We start from the raw sequence: 22,206 nt of genomic DNA on the forward strand, positions 1-22,206 counted from the left end.
TATTTTATGCACAAGGATAGGATCCTTGTGCATAAATATACATTTCTTTTTACACAAACACGTGCACATGTATATACATTTAATACCAGTAAGCAAAAGGACAGCTGGATTCTCTGCAAACCAAGTCTAATGTGCTGGAGAAACACTTGGGACATAAAAAGCAAAAGGCAGTTACTTACCTTTGAGAAGAATCTGACTGATGTCATTTGTGTGAAACCACAAATATTTATTTTTAATGAAAAAATACTTAAAGTGTGCCACAGTGTCCATATATTCATTTGAATAGTAGTACAAAGATATGTATTTCTGAGAAAAAGTCTTAACACTGTAGAAAATAAATGTGGTTCTTAAATTATGTCAAAAGAAACCAGTAAAAAAGTAATGTTTTATACACTGGAATAAAATGAAACAATTAGAGATAATAATAAATTATAATTACAGTATTTCAAATATTTGCTTCATGCTTTTTTCAGCATTAGTTTCTAAATGTGTCACGTATAATACGCCCTCGGAAGCCAGCAGTCAGAATGGTCTTTCAATGATACTGTGGATAATAGGATGTGGAGCTGAATAAAGTCCTAGAAAAATGACACCACCATTTGTTATTTACTGATACACAAAACATCAGAACATGGCAGTTTTAGGTTTGTTTTTTTTTTTTTTTTTTTAAACCAACTCATCTTTTATACTTCAATGAACTAAACAGCAATTATGGTCATTAACAAGTATGTCACCCAAGCACACTGCACAACCGTGCTTACGGGATGCTACACGCTGCACTGGCTTTTTATACAGTCAAAGTTAACAAGAATTTGGAATCATTTCAGGTCTAATTAAGCACTGCAAAATGTTTAAAACTATAAAGTGCTTTTAAATAGAAATCATTTTTGCTCTTTAGAAATAAGAAAAAAAAAAATCCAAACATGCACTTAAACCTGAAACCTCCATGCCATATATACTGCAGTTTAAACAGTAAAACATCAGTTTTGTGCCATTTGTTTTAAAATTTCCTTTCCCATCCCACCTCGTTCCCCAGTCAAAAAGTCAAATAGTGTCTAAATTGGATTTGTCAGTATCTTCTTGGTCGTGTTTGCACATGAAGGTTAGAAGGAAAAGAGCAATATCCAGAGATGACCAATAGGCAGTGTGTGATGTGACCGCAGACCAGTATCTGCTCTCCACGAGACCTTCCCTGAGCTCGAAATCAATCCTGTGCTCCAGTTCCACTAGAAATTGAACAAGAAACAAAAACATTGTTTGAATTACATGTCAGCAGAACAAAAAAAAAACCACCGGCATGTTTTTCAATCAGGTTTGGGCTCTGATTCTACCTGTTGCACATAAAATACACATGGTATCGCTATGTTTACATTGAACACTACACTCGTCTAAATCAGTTGTGATTTTTAATCATACATACATTTTGATGCACATGCATTTAGCACAAACCTGACCTAGGAGTGGTGCTTAGTTCAGGAATTAATAAAAAAAAAGGAAACTAAACCTAAAGCTTGGAAAAAGCTGGCATTTTTTTTTTTAAGCAGCTGTTTTCCTTATAGGAACTACATAAATACATTTATTTATACTCCTTATAATAACTACACAGAAGTACTCAGCCAGTGTTGAGGTCCTGTTAGGAAACACTGACTTTCAGAAGGTGGGTGCTCAGAACTTTCTGAAATAAACGGACTTCTTGCATCTTTAGTGGCTCTACAAGGAGACTACACCCAATATTACAAGCCCTTTCTGAAAACCAGCCATCCCTACACAGCACTAGCTCTTTTCATTTCCAGATTATTCAAAATATATTTCAGCAGTTATCCTTTCATTTCAATGGCTGCTTTGATTAATACCACATTCAAAGCAATTTTCACTGTATGTTTAACTGGGCCAGTGGCTAATCTATTGTTAAGACACTTATAGCGGTTAGAAAAATCTCTACAAGGAGCAATAGAATAAAAAGGACAAAACTAAAAGCCTGCTTAGCTACAAAAGCCAAAACCCCATATTGAGTAAAAAATGCAGCCAATTATCAAAGCCAGTTTCAAGGAATTTTAATTCTTGGCTCCAAGAACGCATAAAGGGAGCATCGCTCAGGCGCTGCCTCCGCGGCACAGCGGCACCCGGGGAACCACACGCCTCGTCTCTTCCCAGGAGCACCGCACCGCTCTGCAAACGCAGCAAGGAGAGGGAGCCAGGGCCTTCCAACACCAGGAGACAACCGTAGTCGTTTCCACTAAGATGCATACATTAAAAAAAAAAAAACCAAAACCAACCCAAAGCCCAAAGCAGTCGCTCTGCAGGAAGGACCCCCCGAACGACTCCGTCTCCCTCTGACGAGAGGCCGTTACAGGAGCTTGGGCGGCTGCCAAACCCCACCACAAGCCCAGTGGCCGCCCTCTCAGAAGCAAATACTTTGGGCACGGATTGCATCATTCAGCTTCAGCCTCGCTGGCCTCTGCTCCACGTTCTCCTTCTATGGAACAGGGATGGGCTTGCAGCAAAGAGGGATGCAGGAATCGCGTAGAAGGTCCTTGATGTGCCCCCCCCACCCCCGCCAAGGACCTCCTGGGCAGCTCCACAATATTAATTCTATTTTCCCCAAGTTTAAAACAAAGTCTCTGTCCTCCAATACCGTCTTTGACAGATTATCTGTTGAAATTAGCAGTGATGAACGGACAGCAACGTATCATGTGAATGATATCACAAGATACAACATACTTGTGACTCCTTAGATTGCAAAAACCCTTGTCTTGCAACAGTGCCAATGAGAAGTTTAGAAATAAAATCAAATATGAACTTCTGTAAAGAAAGTACCTATGCTTTTCAAAAAAAACCTGCTGCTAAAGTTGCACTTTCTGCTCTGGGCAGTTCAGATCAGGACAAGGACAGCTTTTGTTTCCAGTCACACATGCCTTTAAATCCAGATTGCATCAGAATTGCAAGTGTATGTGGAAATTTAAATAAATCCATTTTATGATAAGCGGCGAGTGGGATTCTCTGCAGCAATTCTATTGCTTTTCCTAGTGAGAGTCTAGGAACTACTGATGTGCAGATCTCATTAGCCAAAACTCATACATGCATATGTAAGTACAAACAAATATACAGATAAACCTTTAAGAGGAAGGAAAAAAAAAAAGGGAGAACAGAGGCAGTCCTTGGACAGCAGGAATTGAGTCAATATTTATCAATTTAGAGCAAACCAACAAAATTAAATGGTGGCATATGTTGTTATGGTATTCCCAGCCTCCCACAAGACACAGATGCAGCTCACTACAGGTCTCGCCTCCACGGGGTTTGTAAGGTGGACTCGTCACTAACCTGTGGGCTCAAGAAAGCCCGAGCTGCTGTGAGGCAAAGGTGGTGTCCCAACAGTTGTGGCCTTCTTGTCATCTCCCCCCTCGGCTCCATCTTTTCCCGTCTCGAGTGTCTGTGGGGTGGTTGTACTAGATCGACCAAATCTTGAAAAAAGCATCCCGCCGAGGCCCTTCCCAATACTTGCAGCTCCTGCATTCAGCATGGAGGAAAAAAAAAAAACAAACCAAACAAACAAACCTGAAGCACGAGGGCAGCTAAATCAAACCGCAAATTAAAACTGCTGTAGCACCCATCAATTAGAGTTGAGTGACAAACAAAGGAAAACACTATTCATACTTTTCTAGGGTGGGAGCAGCTTATCTGACTTAAGTGTACGCTGTTTATCGTGAGACTAATCTAGTGTACAAGCAAAGGCTATAATTTGAAAACTATAGTTAGGGGAACAAAAAATACTTGAGAACACTTCCTCAGCAAGAAATCTGGTACTTTGAGAGACACGCTACATTGCAATTCCTCTTCGATAAAAAGTCTTAAGGCAAAAATGCTTCATAACAATGTTAGTACTTTCTGCACGCAAGAATCCCATCAGGACGCTGAAGGCATTCCTCTCATGAAGGGTCCTTACGCTGGCACCACACTTACAGACACTTAGAAATGCTAAATCATCCTTTAAAAGGGCTATTTTGGTTGCTCGGGAAGAGGGGTGTAAAAGTTAAGAACAGCTATGTGACGATTTCTTTTGACTTTGCTGCCACCTTATGGACAAGACGTTAAAGTTACTATAGTAACACAGAAAAAGCAACCCTGCTTTGAAAGACCGCATCTTTCTACTTAAGGACTAAACTGCTTTTATATACTTTACTTATTTGATTGGGAAGATTCCTGGCACTAGCCTTCATCCAAATCCCACGCAGAGAGCTAAAGAAAAGCCTTGAGTCAACAAAAACTGCAAGTGTGTGCTCAAATATAAGCTTCGGGGAAAGTGAATTTAAGCTCACTTAAACCAGGGCTTATTTTGAATCAGAAAGCCAGAAGGGGACAGACTTCATATTAAAAGAGCCTGAATTTCCTATTGCAAAATGATGAGTTAAATGTAACAGCTTACATAGAGTGATTTTTCTCCTATTTGCCAATATCAGAAAATGTAGACACAAAACAAGCTGTATTTTTTTTTTTTCCCTATGAAGCAGAGTGGAAACTATTAAATCACCGGGATGTTACTTCAATAAGGCAGACAACAATAAGGCAGCAATAGCATAAACTCCCCGACCCGCAGACTCTCCCTTGCAAGCCTTGACCTCAGAGTATGTAAACCATCTTTTGGTCCAAGTAAATATCAGCTGGGATTAAAAACAAGCCCCATACACCTACACCGAACAAACTGAAACAGCCAGGAATAGTTGCTTATGGTTGCACCTCAAACACCACCCGACAAAGCGGTGAAGCTCTACAAGAAGGTCTTATATCTAACACAAAGGACATAAAGAACAATCACCTAATATACTCGCTTTGCCTATGTTTGTTATGGACTCCCCGTAGTGGCGTCGAACCATGACTGGTGAAGTAGTTGGGCTTGGTACAGTTGAAACACTTTCGCTATCGGTAACTGAGGTAGGTTCTTTTGTTGGGTTGAGAAAACTTGGCTTCATATGATCGTAAGGTAGAGGGTTTGCAGTGTTGTACCAGTGGATCTGGACAGGCGAAATGTTGCTGTAGTGTTTCAGAATTAAAGGTTCTAACCTATAGGCCTGCAAAAGTAATTCAGAAAAGAAAATCCTTGAGCGTCAAGAGTGAAAAAAAATCACCTTCCCTTCCCATACAGAGTCCTCTCCAACCTCAAATCAAAAATATCTGTAATGAGTGAAGCCTAGCAAGTGACAGAACGGTGCAGTTACATTCTGGCTCACTTATTTTCACAGCTTGGAAAATATCTCAGCTTCTCAGTTGCTTGTGCATTCACTTTTGCACATTTCTCTGCAACACTTCTACTACAAGCTCTTACAAACATGCAAGTTACTGTTAACAGGCATTTGTTATGATGCATTGACAGAGCAAATTTTATATACAGTCAAGCTGATTCTGTACAACACAACAGAGGAGGAGGAACTGGCTTTGTAAACATTTTGTTTGATGACTCCGCATCGATCCCTGTGCAAACCATGAATTGGTGTGCTTGTTAAAAAAAAAAAATCATTTTCTATTGATTCTTTATTTTTCTTTGTTTACTTAGATATAGAAAAACATTCTGCACTTCTTTATCTCAAAATTAAGTTACTGTTTGCAGAGTGGGACCACAGAGTGCAGCCTGACCAATTGTCCTAGATGTCCCAGGGAAATTCTGGTGTTGGAGTAGCTGGAGCTGAACAAGATCTTGAGATGAGCAGAACCAGCATGTCTGGACTGAAGTCAGATTCAGGTAGAATTTAAACACAAAAGTATCCACAAATTACTATTCTACAGTAAGCATGAAATCCCAAATCAAGCTTTCATCACAGAAGTTGCCAAGGCGATACAGATCAAAGGCCCTTTGATAACAGCAAACACTGGCTGCCTATGGAAGAGCGTAAGGAGAGGGTGAAGCTGTACCAATGCTGCCCTCCCAGATACTATCCTGCCCTCTAACAATCTGTTACTCTTGGGGAAAAAAAACCCCATGATTTTGTTTTTCTACAGTATTTCATAAACTGCTTGTGAAGCCTTTAACAGCTGTAGTATCTTTGGACAGATGATGGTTAATGGAAGACAGTAAGTTAAACACAAGTTGGAACTTGTCTGAGAAGGATTGTTTCTCTAAAAAAAAAAAAAAAAAGCAGAGTAATCTCAAATCTTATGTTTATTAATATGAAAAGAGAAGCAAAGTATATGGTATTTAAGGCAATTATTTGTAGGAACTGTCATTCTACAGTTACAAAACCCAAGACATTGGACAATAATGATTAACAAATAGTCCCGTGCTGAAACATAATTGCGTTGATTCACACGCTTTGAAGTTAACATCATCACACAGCTGATGCTTAAAAATAGTCCAGGTAAAAGCTTGCAACTGCAATTAAAACTCACCACTGGATCTGTTGGATGAAAAATATTTAGTAAGCGGTTACAAATTGTTCTGGGCAGAATATGGTCTTGACTACCGCTGTTTCCTGGACGGATGCCACGCAATGCCAAAAACACTGCTAATGGAGATCCCATACAGAAGAAATTCTCAACCTAAGGAGAGATTTCATCCACATTAATAAGGACAGAAATAATGCTTTCTAACATGGCTGGATTTGATTTCTCTCTTTCAACGGATTTCTAAATTTAGCATTACTAAATCAGAACGGGGAACACCACTGTAACATACATACTATAACATCAAAGTTAAGTTTCCCATTTCCCTTTGCTGTGAGAAGAGAGTTACATGTTGTGGTGCTACATCGCTGGAAAACTAAAAACCAAGTCAGATACTCGAACCGAAAGAGATCTACCAACACCAGAAAGGCTGGAGCCTGATTTCTCACGAAACTCCCCAAAGCTTACACACCTCCTTAATCTTACCCTAACCAAGTACTCCACGATTTGTATTGCTACACGCATCCATTGAAGTAGAAATGCAAGCTACACTGAGTATTAAAGTTAGTAGTATTACAGTAGTCACACACACACACAGGCTGGTGTTATGTACAACTCTTAAGAACACCTAGTGTTAAGTGAACAGAGCGGTGCTGGTCAAGCGTGCCACCACGTCACACGTTGGGACCCGCTACCCAGGAACAGATACAGCACACTGAGTGACTCTGAGGGCTACTCTCACGTCATCCAAAGCTCCTGTGACCTTGCTCTAAAAGAACTGCCTCTAACACCAAGAGGCAATCGAGTAAACCTGAGCTGCAACTGCTCCCCCATCTGACAGAGGTCACTGAACGTGCATCAGGGGTAACGACTTCTGGTCACTACCAACCTGGGACGGGATTCAGCAGTGACCTAGAGGTGAAATGGCTTCGTATTCCATTACCAATCCTCAGACATTGTCTCCTCGAAACATCAAATGTAAAACTCTGTGGTCAAAAATATTTTTGTAAGTCAAAGTTACTTTTTAACCTTTATTTTCTTATATGAAAAATTAATTTTACCACTAGTAGACCTTCGCTGCAGCTTTCTCAATAGCAGTGCCCAGTTTGCAGGGCACTACAACTGAGCAACTTCTAGTGTGCTGCTACTTAACCAGCAAGAGAAATCTCTGCATTCTTGCTAAGTGCAGGCGGAGGATGCTCGGATTCCCATGTGCCTTCTCTACATGTCAGCACATGGAGCGAGGGTGTAGAAATAATGGTCCGTTTCATCTATCAGATTCCAGCACCGCACAAAATATTCCTCCTCCTCTGACTTGGCACTGGCACCCCACCTCTTCCTTCCAAATGAATGCGCAAGTCCCAGTTCAATGGGAAAAAAAAAATAAAATCTAGGTCTTCAGCAAAGCTATTCAATGTCATATGCTGCAAAGCACTGCTCTGTCATCTATACTGTCACTCTAGCCTAGTGCAAAGCTGCTTTCCTTTCTTATAATCAAGCTCTACACAGACCCTTACATTTTTGCAGTTTGGACAAAAAGCTGTCTCATCTTCAAATACAATAGAAACAGATATTCACAGTGCAATCCTTTAAACTGAATAAGTAACCTTTAACCCTGTCCACCCAATAGTGCTGTATCGAGCGCCTGGAGAACATAATTATGGTCCTTCTGCTTCAGAAAGAAATCAGAGTGACTGCCAGCTTACACTTGCTAGCAGATGCTTAAAAGATGTTTCCATGAATTCATCTTAGGCAGGCACAGACTAGGCAAAAAAAAAAATAAATCTCAAAAGCTAGATAGTTTCAGTGGCTACATGGTGCATAGTTTGTTCCATTGTTTGTACTGATAAACACAAGATGAACAGCGTTCCCAGACAGATGCTTTGTTCTTGGAGGGTCGTTCTTTGCTATGTATCTTCTTACATGTGTTAAGCCTTTCAACACGGTCTTCCACCTCTGGAATTGCTTACAAACTACCAACTGGTGGGTACCTTAACGGGTAGCACCAGACTAATACCAAAGCAGTGAATGCTAGAAATCAAAAGCAAGCCTTCCAAAAATAAAGTCCTTTAAATTGCAGCCATTAGAATCTCAGGGCTGTTGCCAAGTGGCTGAAGAGAAGATTGCCAGGTGATGAAACCCACGGAGAATAGAGGACTAAAATCTTTCTAGAGAACATTTATTAATTTTGCTGTTTCTCCTCGAAGTAGGAGTGGGGCACTTCACATATATGCCTGTAAATTTTTAACAAGAGAAGACATTTTTAAGAACATGACCTTTCAGGATAGCCCTTTTCTCCTGGATGTGACTCTAACAGAAGACTTAATGAGTTTATTTGTATTTTAAGCGGAAGCTAAGCCAAACAGTCATCCGTTCTACTTAAGACTTCAGTATTTTCAGAATTTAAAAATAAAAAAGCTGAATGAGCCAACAAAAGCAAGGCAGCACAGCTCTTTTGTGCACAGGTAGGTGTGGGGAACAAATGTTCTTTAGCGGTGAAGTTAAAGCAGAAGACAATTACAACTGATGTTTCTATGCTGTCTTTCAGCCTGGAGGATCCCAAACATCTCAAAGAGAGGAAATACAGACCTCTGCAGCAGCCTCTACCCATTCCTGCACCCAGGAACGTTCTGCAGCCTGAGCAGACAAGGGGAACAGAGACATACCGGTATTACACGGGGAATTTAACCGGGTGGTTGCGCGTTGAACTACTACGGCACATTTCTGCATTCTGTTTAAAGGCTTCCTCCTCTTGTAAGGCTGCATGTCAGCATCCCATTAAGCTCTGATAGCTCTTGTACATGTAGTAAATCACTAGTATTTTATAAATAACTTGTGACAGTTGTTATCAGCACTGTCAGATGATGCTACATAGAAACCACAAAGTCAAGTACAAGCTGGAGCTTCTTTCGGAAGAGTTTCTGTAACCTTGGGTGAACAAGAAGTGCTAAGGAATCCTGAAGCACTGACAAGTCTAGATTTAAATGAATTTCCACCTCAGTGCTAGGGAGCAACTGAGGTACGTCCTGCCCTCCTCTTCCCTACTGTGAATGAAAATCATCCTACAACACAGCTAACTTCACACACCAGAGGCATAAAGAGTAGGTATTGCCATTCCTGATGAGTTCATGTTCTTTAGCTCCTTTTGTCTTTAACTCTGATTCCTCTTACATAGCTGGTGGGGAGAAGACTGCCCTCTTAAGCTTTAAATTTACAATGGGGTGTTGGCTTTTAACACACAGAGGTCCCAATGATTTAGCAGATTATTCAATTGTGCCATCTGAGTAGTAGTAAAGGAGAGATGGCCATAAAATACCTCTCACACAAGTTCTCATTCTGGTGGCTTGTCCAATACATTATTAGAGTCCAAGACACTCCATATCTTCAAGGATTTTTTTTTTTTTCCCTCCCCAAAGGGTCAGTTAAACACAGATCATTTCTTCTAATATTAAATAGCAGCCAAGTTAGCTGCTGTATTTATTCTTACACTTGTCTTGCCAAAAGCTACCTTTGTGCTTCCTCAACATTAAGCATGCTTAACCCCAACTAATGTAGGACTGGTGACTTTCTCTCTTCCTGGGAAGCTTAATTTGTTTCAGTGCAAGGCATCGACGGTGGCTAGCCTTTTTCATTACAGCTGTACATGCCTGTTTTGTCGTGTAATACAGCCTAAGGAGATCAGTGACCAAACTCTCCTGCGTCACACAGACCAACATAAATGGTGGATCAAGCACTTGTAGTTAATAGCAACTCATGATCAAACCAGAGCTCTGGTCTGCCATGAAGAGCCACGGTGCTGGTAGCTGGTACCTACAAAGCAGTTAGTTCTCTTTCAACAAGGCAGTCACCCTCAGTAAGCAGGACTGGCTTGCTGATCAGCAATTGTCTTTCAATGACATCCTGTGGATGCTCCTGGCAGGAGCACTTTGCCATCACGTTCATGGAAAGCCTCTCTCTTCCCCTGGAGCTGTCTCAGGCACGGTACTCAAGCAATGGGAGTCACTAGTGTAACTCTTCACAGAAACAAACATCTTCCTTTCAGTAAAGGTAAGGAAAAGGATGTACTGCAGTAATTTGGATTGATACGGTCCTCTTTTCTTCCCCCTTTCTTTTCCCCTCCTTTCCTACTCTCAAAGCACCTGTTCAAACACAACTGAGTGAAGAATATTCCTTCACAGAGCTGGAGGAGTATCAGCTTGACTCCAGCTTCCTTGATGGTAGAGATAATAGTGTGATACACTCTTTTTCAAGCAGTGATGAAAAGGAGAAGGCTATGACAAATTGAATTATGGTTAGTTTCCTCTTTTTTTATGGCTCAAGGTTGACCTTGGCTTCTAGGAGTCCTTCTGAACTCAGAAGGAAAGAAAAATGGCAAGTTAAGAAACAATAATCTGTTTTGTTCTCATCTATCATGTCACACTTTTATGGTTTAATATTTCAGGATATAGTCAAGCAACTAGATGGTCTTGCACATCTCATCAAGCAGCTAGAAAATACCTTTTCCCAATGATAAGAAATCCTAGCAACTCGTACAGCTGATCAGCAAGCAATCTATTTCATAAGACTAAAAGTAACTTGTGCTAACTGTCAGACCAGAGTAATTTGGAAGGAAACAGGTTGCCCAGAGAAGTGGCTGCAACCTCTCTGGAAGGGTTCAAGGCCAGGTTGGACGGGGCTTTGGGCAACCTGGGCTAGTAGAAGGTGTCCCTGCCCATGGCAGGGGAGTTGATGGTCATTAAGGTCTCTTCCAACCCAAACCATCCCATGACTCTATAAAATCCATGGCTGGAGGAAATTCAATCAGATTTGCTCAGAGATGTGACATGTTAGAAGCAGTCCCCAAGGAAAATGGATTAGTCAATAAAGTAGAAGTTAAATTGTTAAAGATAGGTGATTAATGTAATTTGCCAAACAGCTTTTACCTTCCCACATAGCTGTACGTGTGTGTGCAATACGTGCAGGCAATGTGTATATATATTATGTAATCTATACACACGTTTATATATTTACATAAACATATATATTTGTACTAAATAGTAATATATGAATACAATATCATCTTTACACACACTTCAACCAATACATTCTATTATTCTACAAACATCATGTCTAGGGGACACGGAAAAAAAAGAGTAAATAGACTAACTCATATTGCAGGTGTATTTTTACAGCAAGTAGAACATTCAGTAAAACCCCCTCGAACATACATACCTTAAACTTTAAGACAGGTGGTTTTGATATGGTGGATGCCTTTAACCCATGTAACCTCTCTTCTATCTCTCTCAACCTAGAAAATAGAGATCTTTCTGAGATCCAGTTAAAAATGTAGCCTTAACCTCTCTGATCCAAACAGGCATTCCTGTGGGGTCCAACACAGTTTTGTCCGCTGGGAAGAGAGAGTGATGGCGTCAGTATTTCTCGGATGCAGTCCAACTGATTAAGAATCAAAGTATGTGAAATCCCATTTTCTCTGACCACAGAAGGAATCAATCAAGACAGTTTCCTTTTTCACCACCCCAAGCATTTGCCCACCCTCCTTCCTCAGGAGTAGGTAACGCACCTCTTGTTTCCTTGGTGTTTTTACAGCCAAATCACCTGTTTTGTTTGGTTTTTTTTGTTTTGTTTTGATTTTTTTTTTAAATAAAAAAACCCAACAAAACCACAGGAAACCCCACGCCCCAAGCACTATGAAGTTCTGTATTGTGGTGGAATAGCTGGAGGACAGTATCCCACCCTTTCAACTATCATTAAAAAAGGTTGTTCACCTGTTCTCCTAGGCAGCCTGAATTTATAATAAAAAAGCAGCTACAATATAAAGTACTCATATGGACCAGTGAAACTGTTCCCAATCCCAAGACTAGAACATTACGCCCTCTCTAGACCAGGAAAACACCATCTCTTCAAGTTCCACAAAAGCATTATGTAAACAAATAAGCTAAGCTTAACCTCTAGCATCCTGATTACAAAGAAGCATGTCTAGAGCTGAAACAAAAAAGTTTGTATGCTTTAACGAATGTGATTCAGTCTTAAAAAAGGTGACACGCAAAATTCTTGGGTCTTGTGAACCATTGTCGAAGATTTCCAATACCCAACCTCACATGCTGTATGTTATTCTACAATTTATACATGCTACAACACACTCTACTCAGGCACAAGCACTTCCAGAAATCCACTGTGTGTCTGCCAACCTTACAATACTAGAAATGCAGAAGTTACAGGATGTCAGCAGTGTATTTTCTATCCTTTCAGACTGAATTGCACTAAGATGGCTCACAAAATGGAGAGCCACTCTAACTACAGAGAAGTGCCAGTGTCAAATGATACTTGGATTACTGTGGATGCAACCTGAAGCACCTCAGAGGATGACTAAGGAGCTGGAGCTGTGTGAAAATGGTAATTTTTCCCTGATCATATGCTAGTGATATGCCTCAAGGGTCATCTTACTACTAGACAACTTCATTAGGTTTCTTGTTTCCCTTCTCTCAGAAAGATAACGCTTTATCCAGCCCTGCAGCTGATACAGATGTCCTGTACCAATCCCTAATTACACACATACTGATTTCAAGCACTGCAGGAGATCTCATGCTATATAAATCCTTCCAAAGCACCGCCAATACTAAGGTAGGTTTCAAGAAGGAACCCAAAAATAACTGTGATATGATTTTTTCCTCACTTCCCACTGGAAAGACTGAACCTCAAGATGCTATTACTAGATTCATTAACTATAAGTGTCTCATAGTACCTCAATATCCAGGTTAGGACAGGGAAGTCACCTTAACACTGTGGACACATCGCGATGATGTGCAAGGTCCCCTAACACTGAAAATCCCTACCAGCACTTGCAAGGTGCCGAAACCAAGATCCTGTTTGTCACAGCGGGCAGTGCTGCTTTGCACTCCAAACAGCACCATCATTTCTAGATGGCAGCAAGAAGCAGCTAAATGAGTGATCCAGAGAAAAGCAGCAACCCCATAAGCCCCATCACAGCAATTACATCTTTATCCAGCTGGTGAAGCTCAATTTCCAAGCGAAGCCTAGGATAAAACTTCCCATTTTCCTCTAAAACTGTTGGCATTTCACTGCTCAGGTTCTGCTCAGTATTACAGCTCACTGCCCACCTGCAAGCTACATTGTTGTGCTTCTCCTCAAGTATCTGGAGGACTAATGACCTGACCTTCTTTCTTCCTGGCTATGATCTGCTCCCAGAACATCTGGTCAGGGCGCAGTAGCTAGTTGCCCGTAGGACATGGATTCAGAGCTCCAGCTCCCTGTGCCTGCTCAGTCCTGTGTTTAGCATTTCTCCCTGCCATTCAGCACCAGCAGAAGAACATCAGCCACGGTATGTTCTGGAAACGCTCAAAGGGCGTTATCTAGGGACGTGGCTTTCTCCTTTAATAATCAGAAGTGGATGTGTTACCGTTGTTTAGTTATGTAAAGTTCTTCAAGTAAACGTTGCTCCTCATAGCTCATCCAACGGTCTTCAAGCTCCTCCTCTTCCTTCTGCAGCAACTGTTCGTAAAGCCTGACCGGGTTCCAGCCAGTCATGATGTCGTAGGTGATTACACAGCCCAGTGAGTGGGACACAATTGAGACTTTCCCTCCTTTCTCCTCAAACTCTGGATTCCGGGAGCAGAAGAGTGTGTACAGGCGGTTCAGCTCCTGCTGCAGCCCTTTCACCAGCTGTTTCAAGAGGGTAAGGAAAGAAAGTTTTATATCAACATCTTATTACTCCTGTTCATGCATGTTGATGTACTGCACGGAGCAGCTTCTCAAGCATGCATCTAGGATGAGCACGATGGTCTGCTCACTTAGGCTGGGAAGGTGAGTAAACCCTTATGGTCAGCAGCAACAGCTTGGTTGACTGTCACTGACTCCAGTGGTTCATCTCTCTCCTTCAGACCCAGCAGCAACAGGACACGTGGTACCCCTAGAACTGCTACACGACATAGTCCAAGGCATTAAATTGAAATAAACCCTTAAACAAATGACAGCTGGACTTAAAGTGCTTAACAGCATCCTCTGAGGCATGCAATAGCAATGGTTTTCACTAGCAGTCCGTTAGCACGACAGCAAGTAACACAGCTGTGTTTCCCTTATTGCTTGTTTCTCTACCTCTTCACAGCTCTGAATGTTTCTCCTGTGTCACGAGGTTCAGCTTCTTTTTTAACCTAAGGAGGCTGGAAGCAGCCTGAGCCACACATGATCTGGACTCTACTCACATCTCTGCCACAAGCTTGGCACATAAGCCTAGACAAGTCATACTCTCTCTTCTCCATTTATCAAAGTGAGCAGCAGCAGCAGCATTTCTACCTCATTGAGGGGGACTGCGAAGATAAATCCACTAAAATGGATATGCTCAGATATTACAGTGACAGCCTAAATGGGTTCTGGGAAAATATCCTCAAATTGCTTTTGGATCTTTGTAAAGCATACTTGAACTCATCAAGTCTTTCATTATTCTGCTCGCTGCTTGGCTACGAGGAGATGCAGCTTTCTGCCCTCCTCCCACCATACTGCACCTATTGTAATTTCTTCCAAAGGAATCAGAATGAAATGATGCTGCTGAAGAATACTCAGGCAAAAGGAAGACATGGGAGGAGAAAAAGCACAAATGAGACAGGCAGAGCCAGAATTTGAACATTCGATAGAAATAACGTGAAGAAACCCAGTGTCCTGGTTGGAGGTTTCTAGGAGGGTTTTGGGGGGAAAAGTAGGAATGCAACATGGTTCTCAAACATCACAGGCTAAGCCTACAGTACTACTGCAATAAACATATATTGGTCCTACGTTAACTGAGTCATAAGAGGCTTATCTGCTTCAAATCCTACACTAGGGTACATATCCATAAAATAAGGTTCACAGAAAGTAGAAACGGTGAAAGCCATGAGATTTAGGAACTAAACAATACAAACCCAGCAGCTTTCTTTGTGAACCTCAGCATGGCAACTGAGCAATGCTTCCAGGCTGTGGCACAGAGGAGGACAAACAAGAAATTGCAAATCATTCCCTCGTTAGCAACAGGAAATTAAAGCTATAGAACATGTAATTTGAACATGATTTTTCAAGAGCCTGGATCATTACTGAATATAAATATGAGTGGCACAAGGACTGTCAGTGTTTGGTACACATTTTACTGAGCAAGAATCCACACATCAAACCCTGTGCCTAAAGGGCTGTGAAATGATTAACAAAGCCTTGCAACAGCCTGGAGAAATAAGGAGAAATAATAGTACATTTTCAAGTATTTTTGACTGTGAGGCTGCCTATTCTTGCATTTGGCTCTATCCAGACTTTCGCACATGAACAAAGAGGCAGAGGTTTTAGCAAGAGTTGGAGCTGAAAATAGAAATCAGGACTAGCTTTGGCTGGCTGACATTTTCTCAATTTAAAAAGGTTTTGATTAAAACCCAAAACAAAACAGCAGAGATGAGTTGAAACTGAAGTGTTTTGGGACTCCTGCCAGGAGCTGAGTGAACTGAGGGAATGCTGATACCCAGCAGTTTGCGTGGCTGAGTGCTGTGGTACCCTCCAACAGAGACAGCGTTGCCATCAGGGGCCTCAGCAGGGAGCCTGGGACCCCCAGCCATCCAGCAGACACTCTGGATGGAGTGCTGCCTTCAGATTTCAGAGCTGGCAGTGTAAGACATGCCAAGCAAACCAGTGCTGGACTCATCACAGCTTCCAGCATCCCTGTCAGTACAGCAGGGAGACAAATAATGCCATCTTGTTTTAAAAAAATCCTAAATAAGCTGTATTAATATATCTCAGTGTTCCCAAATATTTTTCTGTGGTGGGAAAAGATGCACAACTCATCATCTGCTTCCATTGGTTTCTTGTTGCATAAAAGCTGTCACTCCCAATGTCCTGCCCAACTTGCTCCACAGCCCTGTACCCTACTTTCCTATGCCCTATTCCTGCACAGCCTATTTCCCTGGAAAAGCAGTTCTCTTCCAGGAAGAATGATATTATGTCAGTCTCCCCCAGAGCCCATAGGCAGAGAGCGGGTAAGTAAGCTTCTGGCATCATGGCATTTCATTACAAAGGTCTTGTTCTCTTGCAATCTGGGGGGCATAAGACAGCATATTCTTGGGAAGTCCTGGTTGGACACCAAGCCCAACCCTGGTTTTAACTGTTCTGCTCCTTAAAAAACATGCTGTTACTGAGAAGTTAGGCAAAACCACGAAGAGCAACTAAGAAACTGCATGGATTTCCCAATAACCATGTATTTGGAAGTTTGCAGACCAGAGTCCAAGCACTTAATTCAACTAAAATCATCTGATCGAGATTGTTTCCAAACTCCAAATCACCAGTTACCTAGCTTAATCGTAGAGTAGAAGGTCTGCTGTTGTAAAGCCTCCAGATTTGCAGGCACTATGAATGGTCTGGTTTGCTGCTATGACAAAAACAGAAGCCCTCCACCTGCAGCAAGTGCTTATGGATGTCTATCTTGCCAACAGTTCTGTATCAGTACTAAGATTAGAAACGGAAACTTTTAGTGTATAGTAAGTAAAAAAAAAAAAAAAAAAAGGAGAAGAAAAAACATACTCACTTTAAGTCCCAGCTAAAAAAATTATTTGGTTAAGCAGTATATGAAGTCAAGATAATATTTAATTCTGATTTGCTTTCTTAGTCTTAAAAGCATACAGTATTCTAACTTGTAAAAGAAAAGCTTGGTTTGAAAAGGGCTTTAGTCCAGCAAGTGTAACATGAAGTGCTTTCAGATCTCTTGTGTAGTTACAGCTTGACAGATATCCCAACACTCCATATAAAAATACCTTCTACAAACACCAATTGTCTTTATATTTGTGAAAAACGGTGACTTTTTTCACTGGAATTAAACATGAAAAATAGAACTCCCTATCAATTTTTCTCTCCTAAACAGCATCATTGTAATTAAAACCAACTTTAAGAGCTGAAGTTTTGTTTTTTTATTAACCAGAGCTTGTCTTTTTCCTGACGCAGAGCTTGCTGACAGCTTCTCCTGCTCTCACAGCACCTACATCCAATGACCTCCTGGGAAAGGGAGCCCTTTCCCTGCTGGTTCCCCTGGTGCTTCTGCCAAGCCTCCCCGTCTGCCGGTCCATGGGATCTATTACGTGCTTAGGAAGCACCTGCTGTTTCTGCCTGAAAACAGGAAAGCAGGAATCATCCAAGAAAATAAAAATTAAAAAAAAAGGTCAACAGTGAAATGCAACATGACCAGACCTTTCTCTCTTTCCATCAACCTTCTTGTCTCCCCTCTCCCAGTTCCCAGCTTATACTGGGGACCAGTGGGACCAAACGTTCACAAAGCACTTTCTCCAGCCCCCCCAGCAGGGCTTTCCCCACAAAAAGACCAGAATTTCCTTGAGTTACTGCCCAACCCCTATTACCATCTCCTACGCCTTCTCCCACAGACTAAACAAGCTTGAATTTCTCACAAAAGAATAAATGTGGCAAGCAGCCGACTGAGTTGATTTTTTTTTTTTTTTTCCTGTGCAGCTGCTCCCACCAACCCTGCTTGCTGCTCTGACTGCTAATCTGCTGGCTGCTCTGCTCCGTTACCCTCAGCTCCTCCAGGAGGACCAGTGAAATGCAGCACGCTTACGTGTCTGTTACTGAACAGATCAAACATCCGTAACAAAGAAAACACTTCCTATTTCTTAAAAAAAAAAAAAAGTAGCCGTATCAAATACCTTCCTCCCAGCTGACCTTTCTACCACAGCATTAGTTCAGCATCAGCCTGAGGACACTTGAGTATCTGAAAGAAAGGTACAGAAAATTTTCCAGTGTTCCTATTCTCTTCCCCAGAAAAGTCCTTTCTCCCTGTTTCTGATTTTTTGGGAAAAATTTCCTAAGCACCTTTTGCAGACCAGTTGTTTCAGTGCAAAAGTTTAGTGCAGGATTAAAATGCTACAAACCTTGTAGATGTACCACTGCAAATACTCACGGATACCCAGAGAAAACGCAATACAAATAAAGCAGGACTTTGCAATGACTTAAGCCTTTAATGCAACCAAATTTCCAAGACTGATTTTATAACAAGTCATAATCAGGGACATGAAGCACCACACAATTTTCAGGCTGGGGAGAAAGCCCTTATATACTGTTAAATTTTCAGACCTTCTCAATACCAGCAGAAGCACAGGCACTCAAGACACAGCCTATGATACAGTTTGACAGAGCAGCGTGCAAGAAATGGATGTGTTTCCTACATATTCTAGTCTGGTCCCAAGGGGCAAGGGAGAGACTTGATTTCCAGCAGTCAAAGATCTCAGCGAAACAAGGTGAATGGAGAAAAAACGCCACCGGAGAACTGAGCAGATGTGCTACACTGCTGTTCCTCTGTGAAGCTCTTCTGGGAACGTGTTTCATTTTTTGCTTCATGAGAAGGAGATGGATTACTAGTCGCCTGAAGCTCTCTCTATCAACTGAAGTTTTGCCAATAAGTCTTCCACGTGGGAAACTCAAGCCCGCAGGATCAAGTTGCTCAGAAGTCATCAGCCTATATTCTGACAAACTGAGGTTAAATGCTCTATGCCCTTCACAAACCAAATTAAAGGCAGACTAAGGAATGGTCTTTCTGCACATTCACAGAGAGTCAGTGTGACAGCTGTGCAATTCGAGGGGAAGCCAAAAACCAGACTGTCGACCAAGGAACGGGTTTCTGGATTTGATCAGGCCAAAAAAATCCTCTCTGCTTTCTACTTCTATGCCTGCTTGGCATATATGGCTTCCAAGAAGTCAACAAGATATTAACAGCCCGTTCCACCTGTTCAGGAATCCTGGTGGCAAGGGTCTGTGTTTTATAAAGACAAGACGGGAGGCTGACGCAGATGAGATGCCACTGTCATCTCAGGCAGAAGAAGGAGCTGTGGCAAGGCTGCTAAAGGCAGAAGGATCATGTCTCTAACCAGCTCTTGAGTACTGGGTAAGCCTGAACTGCTGGATCTTGATGGGGAGCGAGTAACCATGTAAGCAGTGAAACATCCAGAGCTGCTGCCTGTCTCAGCTGAAGCCCTTTTGTGCAGAACAGCATCCCGTGATGAGCTGGAAAAAAACCAAACCTCTAAATCCCTGGTACCAGCATCCAAAACAGCTGTTCGTTCCTTCTCTGACGCAAAAGCAGCCTTACAAGTCACCAGCATAAATAAGCATGCCTGCAAAAGGAAGTCGGCTGGTTGCGTGGTGGACAAACACCTCCTGGACCCACACCAAGGAGATCCAGGCAGCAGGAAGAGCTTCACCCCCAGCCCATTCTAGCAGGGAGACTGCTGGGGTTGAAGGGGCTTTTCAATATATGCCAAAAGTTCCCGGGTAGAAAAATTACATTTTCCTCTCAATATCCAGGAAATGAGGGTTTTTTTCAAGAAAACAAGGAGTACAAAACCCCTGCTGGCACCCTGAGAACAGAAGTAACATGGAGCTCTTGCTCAAATCCTCAATGACCTGGTTGCTGCCAAAACTTGACTATAGCACTCCAGTCCCAACCTCTTTGATCTGTCAAATCCAACAAAAACACTTGTTTTCCCCTTGGGCTATGCTGATTGTCCTCTTCTGAGACTGCTCTCAGCTCTGACCACCCCCTTGCTGTAACTTTCAGAGCTCCTTTCTCTTTGCTGCCTCCACAGGACCCTCACCCACTGGACAATCTACTCAAATGAACAGCTTGAAGCCCAAGAGAAAAAAAATAAGATTAGCTACATATGAAAAGGGAGTGCAGGAAACCTGACCTCTGTACCCCTCCAGCTTGAATAGCATCTCTGTTTTTGTAGGCTTCGTGGGAAAGGAATTTTAAGGAGATCTGAGGAACAGTGAGTTATGCAAGCAGCTCCCTCCAAATGTCAAGAGAACTTCAGGAGAAAGTGCAAACTCGTTTGAAATTCAGCAACCAGGCAGTATGAAGGTACGTGAGCCAACTGGAGATAGAAGAAGGTCCTTAAGAGCCAACAAAAGATCTGCAGTTCAAGGATGGATTGTAAAGGGCCGTGAAAGTACAGACAAGGAGCGTTTGCTTCACGTGAACCAGGAGAACATGCCAGCTCACAATGCATCAATGGTGAGAGTGTTGACCCTCCAGAACACAACAGTTGTCACGCTTCCTGACAGCATCGCTGATGTATGCCAGGAGAGTGTCACAACAACAGATGAGAGGCCAGAACAAGCTGTGCGAACAGACAGGAATGGCTGCGTGTCTTAGTGACGTTACAGAAAAAGGATCTGCTCAGACCCAAGTCTTTCTCTCAGTGCCCATCTCTCCACTGGAAAGTAGAGTCTGACCCATTTCTAACCAAGTTACTGTGTTCAAGACTAGGTTTAGGTTCAGGCAGAACCAGTAACCAATCACCTGATAAAGCTGACTATACATTCAAGGACAATCAAATGAATTAAGGAAGCCATGACAGTGCTGGCAAGCAGCTCCTTGTCTATAATGTTCAACACAGTTGAAACCAGCGTTGAAATAGTCTCAGCTAAAAATTCCCTCCTTCACATCCCTCTTGTTTTCAAACACACATAAACCAACTGCCTTTTATTGCTGAAAGGAGCGCACAGGAGAAGGACATTTCCATTGCAAAACCTCATATCAAAGAGGGATGAAAGCTCTAGTACAAGTTAATACTTGTCCTGAATTTCAAGAGCACAGTCATTAATTCTCCTTTTTAATATAAGAGCAAACCATCAAGCCGTTTCAAGGTGGACAGTGAAGTTTGCCCAAGGGAGCAATGCTAGGTTAGCTACATTACACACTGCATTCCCCCTGGCCTCCTAAGCACCTCCAACCCCAAGGCCACAGCCACCATGTCCCAGACCCCGGCTTCTACGTTTCCTCAGCTGGTGAGAAATATTCAATAACCACCACCTCTCCCTGCACTTCAGCTGTGGCGGAAGCAATCCATAAACATCTCCTAGTAATCTTCTGAGGCTACTGCAATATTTGCACCAAATCTTTAGAGAGTTTGGGATGACAGATGTAAATAACCTTTATTCTGTACTAAAGGCATTTTCTGCCAAGATAAATATCAATAATTTACAGAATTACAATTAGCCTGCAAGTAAGTACAGTGAAGATCAGTAAAATAAGCACTTAACAATATAATGAAGGTGACAACACTAAATTTACTATGCATCAATTAGTCTTTTTAATCTCTGCTATAGCCATTTATTATTAAAGAAATATGAAGCTACAGTGACACAGATGTGAAACAAAGTCTGCCACTGAAGACATTAAAACCCAAGATTACATTACCATAGATGGGACTAGCAAGGTCAGAATTAAAATGTGAAATGATCGGTCATTTAGAAACAGATGTGTGCATCAAAATATCAATTTATCACTTTTCCTTATTATCTGTGTAATGAGGGGTTGTGTTTTACTCCCTGTGGATCACTGTGCAGGTGAGCACTGCATGGCACAACTCACCTGCAGCCACGCACAAACACCACAGCTGAATTTTCTGGCTGCTGACGTCGTCCAGAGCGAACTCTGAGACCAGTCTGAGATGTTCATAGGGCTGTACTGAATTATTAATACCTGTCTGGTATCACATTGCATTGTCAGAAGTCAGAGGCACCTTCTGGATATTCTCCTACCACGTCACAGAAGAAACAATATTTGAAATCAGAGAGGAGGTCATCCACTGCGCTCCCGTAACGCTTAGCAGAGCAATCCATCTGCACCTGAAACAGCTCTCTGCTACCTCACGTGAAAGATGATACGACAAGGTTTCTTCCCCCTAAAAGAAGACAGTGGGTACCCACTTGCAGATCCCTTAAGTTGTTTAAAGAGTGTTCAAAAGCTTTAAAGGAGCAGTTACATTAGTTCTAGGTGTGGGAAAAAATCCTTAGAAGTAGAAA

The 22,206-nt window shown here is 41.9% G+C and overlaps 1 protein-coding gene across 1 annotated transcript in view; it reads right to left on the reverse strand.

The window, feature by feature from the left end:
- Positions 1–211: 211 nt before the first annotated feature.
- Positions 212–22,206, reverse strand: part of DDHD1 (DDHD domain containing 1) — a 67,367-nt gene continuing 45,372 nt past the window's right edge. Inside the window, exons 7-12 of the mRNA XM_026850017.1 lie at positions 13,790–14,052; positions 11,584–11,659; positions 6,379–6,528; positions 4,814–5,066; positions 3,322–3,507; positions 212–1,226 (exon numbers count right to left, since the gene is read on the reverse strand). Of these exons, the coding sequence (XP_026705818.1) occupies positions 1,045–1,226; positions 3,322–3,507; positions 4,814–5,066; positions 6,379–6,528; positions 11,584–11,659; positions 13,790–14,052 (1,110 nt within the window). The 3' untranslated portion in view covers positions 212–1,044. The remainder of the gene's footprint in view (positions 1,227–3,321; positions 3,508–4,813; positions 5,067–6,378; positions 6,529–11,583; positions 11,660–13,789; positions 14,053–22,206) is intronic.

Source organism: Athene cunicularia (assembly GCF_003259725.1).
Source record: "Athene cunicularia isolate RWA chromosome 5 unlocalized genomic scaffold, athCun1 chr5_part1, whole genome shotgun sequence".
NCBI lineage: Eukaryota > Metazoa > Chordata > Aves > Strigiformes > Strigidae > Athene > Athene cunicularia.